Source organism: Lipomyces chichibuensis (assembly GCF_038497645.1).
Source record: "Lipomyces chichibuensis strain CBS 12929 unplaced genomic scaffold V1513scaffold_144, whole genome shotgun sequence".
NCBI lineage: Eukaryota > Fungi > Ascomycota > Lipomycetes > Lipomycetales > Lipomycetaceae > Lipomyces > Lipomyces chichibuensis.
Genome location: NW_027117596.1, coordinates 1 through 2,719, shown reverse-complemented (window position 1 = coordinate 2,719; position 2,719 = coordinate 1). Strand labels below are relative to the sequence as shown.

The window sequence follows — 2,719 nt, the reverse complement described above, 5'->3', positions numbered from 1 at the left end:
GAGTGAGCAGAAAATTTTCGTAAATTTGCGAGACTAAATTTACAGAACCGTGCGGCGCAGCTCCTGGGCAAGGGTTATTTCACGTAAATTTGGGGTTGCAAAACCTCCCTATTACACAATACAGACCTACTAACGGTCAATCGGGCGGGTAATTGATATCTCTCCTAAGTCCTATAGTCTGGTGACATTTTAAATACCTGGTAGTTAGAAAAACCGTCTACAATATGGAATTAAAAATAATTGTTAATCTGAACATTATCACAAAAAAAGCCCGTAACAAATCTGCCCGCACAGCACATATGCAATTTAATTATAACCCTCTAATGCAAATACCCCAACATATTTATCTCTATAATCACATCATGCTCTGGCAGCACCCCCTTCTGAGAAAGATTGATCAAGAGAAACGCTGCGTTAAAACTTGGATTTAGACCGTGCGCGGAGAACCGGTCCGTATTTGTAAAACAAATATGGGATGGGCGCCATGGCAAGAGAAATGAAACCCAACAGCGTGCTCGCCCAGCGAGGGCTAAGTTCGATATACATCCGCTTCGCAAAGAGTGGGAAGAATGCGCCAAACAAAGATCGCAAAAGCGTGTTGGCTGCTAATGAGCTGGCGGCGTAGAGAAGGTATGAATCGACTAGATAGCTAAACATACAGATGAACAAGGTCACCATGCCGAATCCGAATGGAATACCTGCAAGCACAGAGCAGATCCAATGGACTTGCGGAAGGGTCGCCCAGCCAAACCAGAAGATAGCCACTGGCAGACATAAGGCGCCGAAAATGGAAAATGGTAGCCTACCTTCTGGGTAGACCTTGCCATTACCTCGCTCTGCTGTGAGCTTGAGATAGATCTTGGTCCGCCATGGAGACGTCGCAATGGCGCAGAGCATACCAAACCCTATGGCAAGAAATGGGAGACCACCAACACCCATACCCCATCCCCGCTCTTTCTGATACACGACTGGGTAAGCGACAAAATTCATGTACATGATAGCGTACACTAAGGCGCAATATAGCGCGGCAAGGAAGACAATCGGCTCAGTGAAAAGCATCACAAGCGGGCGAACAATGCTCTGGCCGAACCGTTGCATGTGTGAGATGCCACCACGTTCATGGGCCGCGTGCAAGTTTTCATTACCAGTTTCCTTGCGCAGACGAGCTGCTTTTCTTTCCAGCAAGGTTTTGCCGTACGTCTCCGGCATGCAAAGCAGGAGAAAAATAAACATGACACCAGACATAATCAGGACAAGCCAGAATGTCCATCTCCAGCTCACATACTCGGCGAGGAAGCCTCCAATAATCGGACCGAAAACCTGGAAAATGAGTTTGATGTGAAAGAGATTACCGCGATTACAGGACTCACCGGCCCCATGAAAGGTGCAAGAGCTAAGACTGACAAGGCATCTCCACGCTCAGCAGGTGTCCAGATATCGCCCAGTGTAGCGCCAGCATTACTCAGGGGTGAAGACCCAGCGATACCGCAGATCAGTCGAGATATTAACAAAGTTGCGACATTCTTTGAGAGCGCACAACCTATCTGGAATAGCATGAACGGTATCCAAGTGCCAATATACACGACGTTGCGACCATATACCTCAGACATTGGTGCAAATACAAGCGGACCTGTCGCAAAACCGACAAGGTAAAGAGTGAGTCCTAGAGTTGCGACTGTGGTACTAACGTGAAACTCTGCCGCGATCGAAGGTATACCGGCCGTAAACACTGATGACGCAAAGGTGACGCAGAACGTCACCAAAGCTGCAATCAGAGTAATTCTCCATTCTGAGATATGTATTAGTACTGACGTAATGGGACATACAAAGCAGCAACTCCTACTCTTTCCGTTTGGCCAGTTAAATGGATGTTCAGGATCTTCAACGCCGTCCCAACCTACGACATCCGGATCCTCGGTGTCGACACGGCTCATACCACGTTGATGCTCCTTCTCTTGTTCATAAGGATCCATGTCGACCGCGCCAGACCGTATCCGCGAGAGCTCGAGGCGCTCGCGTGCGGACTCGTCTTCGGAGCGCTCGACATCTTGCAAAACGTCCTCTATCGTCTGAACCTTCTCCAGCGATGGCTCAGCACCGGAAGTGTTACTTGTGGATGTGGAGCAGTAGGGTTTTTTCGTGCTAGTTGGAGGGACAGAGGAGGTCATTTTCATTGGTGCAGAACTTCTGACGTCCGGAGCATAGATTCAGTACGCAGTAAAACCAATAAAGCGAGCAACAGCGCGTATAGTACGATTATATTCCAAGTCCTCTACCGTGGCGCCTTGCAAAGCGCCATGTTCGTTTGCTCGCGCGGCAAGGGATAAATGGAAGTCGATAATTTCCGTTACGGGATTAACTGTACCTCCGCTTTAAAATCCGATCATAGCACTGGCGCAGTTGTCCACTAATGCCCGTTGTTCAATTATTGTTCGAACTATTGCTCTGGTAGGTAAAACCTTCCCAGAAATGATTCATCGAATGCTCACTCAATTCAATTGTTCAAAAAATGAGCTTACACATAGATGATTACATATCATAGATTACATATCATGATTATATATCAGCAGTGATGCGCCGACGACATTCTCCTAGCAAAAAACTCAACAAAAACTCGCAAAACGCGCAAAAATGCGAAATTAAGCAGAGCATTGAGGAATCTTTTGATCCCATAAGGGACTTCCAATCCACGAGGGACTTGCACTCACAGAAGCATTAC

At 47.3% G+C, this 2,719-nt stretch overlaps 1 protein-coding gene across 1 annotated transcript; it reads right to left on the bottom strand.

The window, feature by feature from the left end:
- Positions 1-414: 414 nt before the first annotated feature.
- V1513DRAFT_428542 (major facilitator superfamily domain-containing protein) lies at positions 415-2,168 on the bottom strand (the record flags this gene model as incomplete). The annotated part of the gene is made up of 3 exons (XM_066896297.1): positions 415-1,320; positions 1,371-1,789; positions 1,844-2,168. 3 exons carry the CDS (start codon positions 2,166-2,168, stop codon positions 415-417), a joined length of 1,650 nt encoding a protein of 549 aa, XP_066750227.1.
- Between the last annotated feature and the right edge of the window lie 551 nt (positions 2,169-2,719).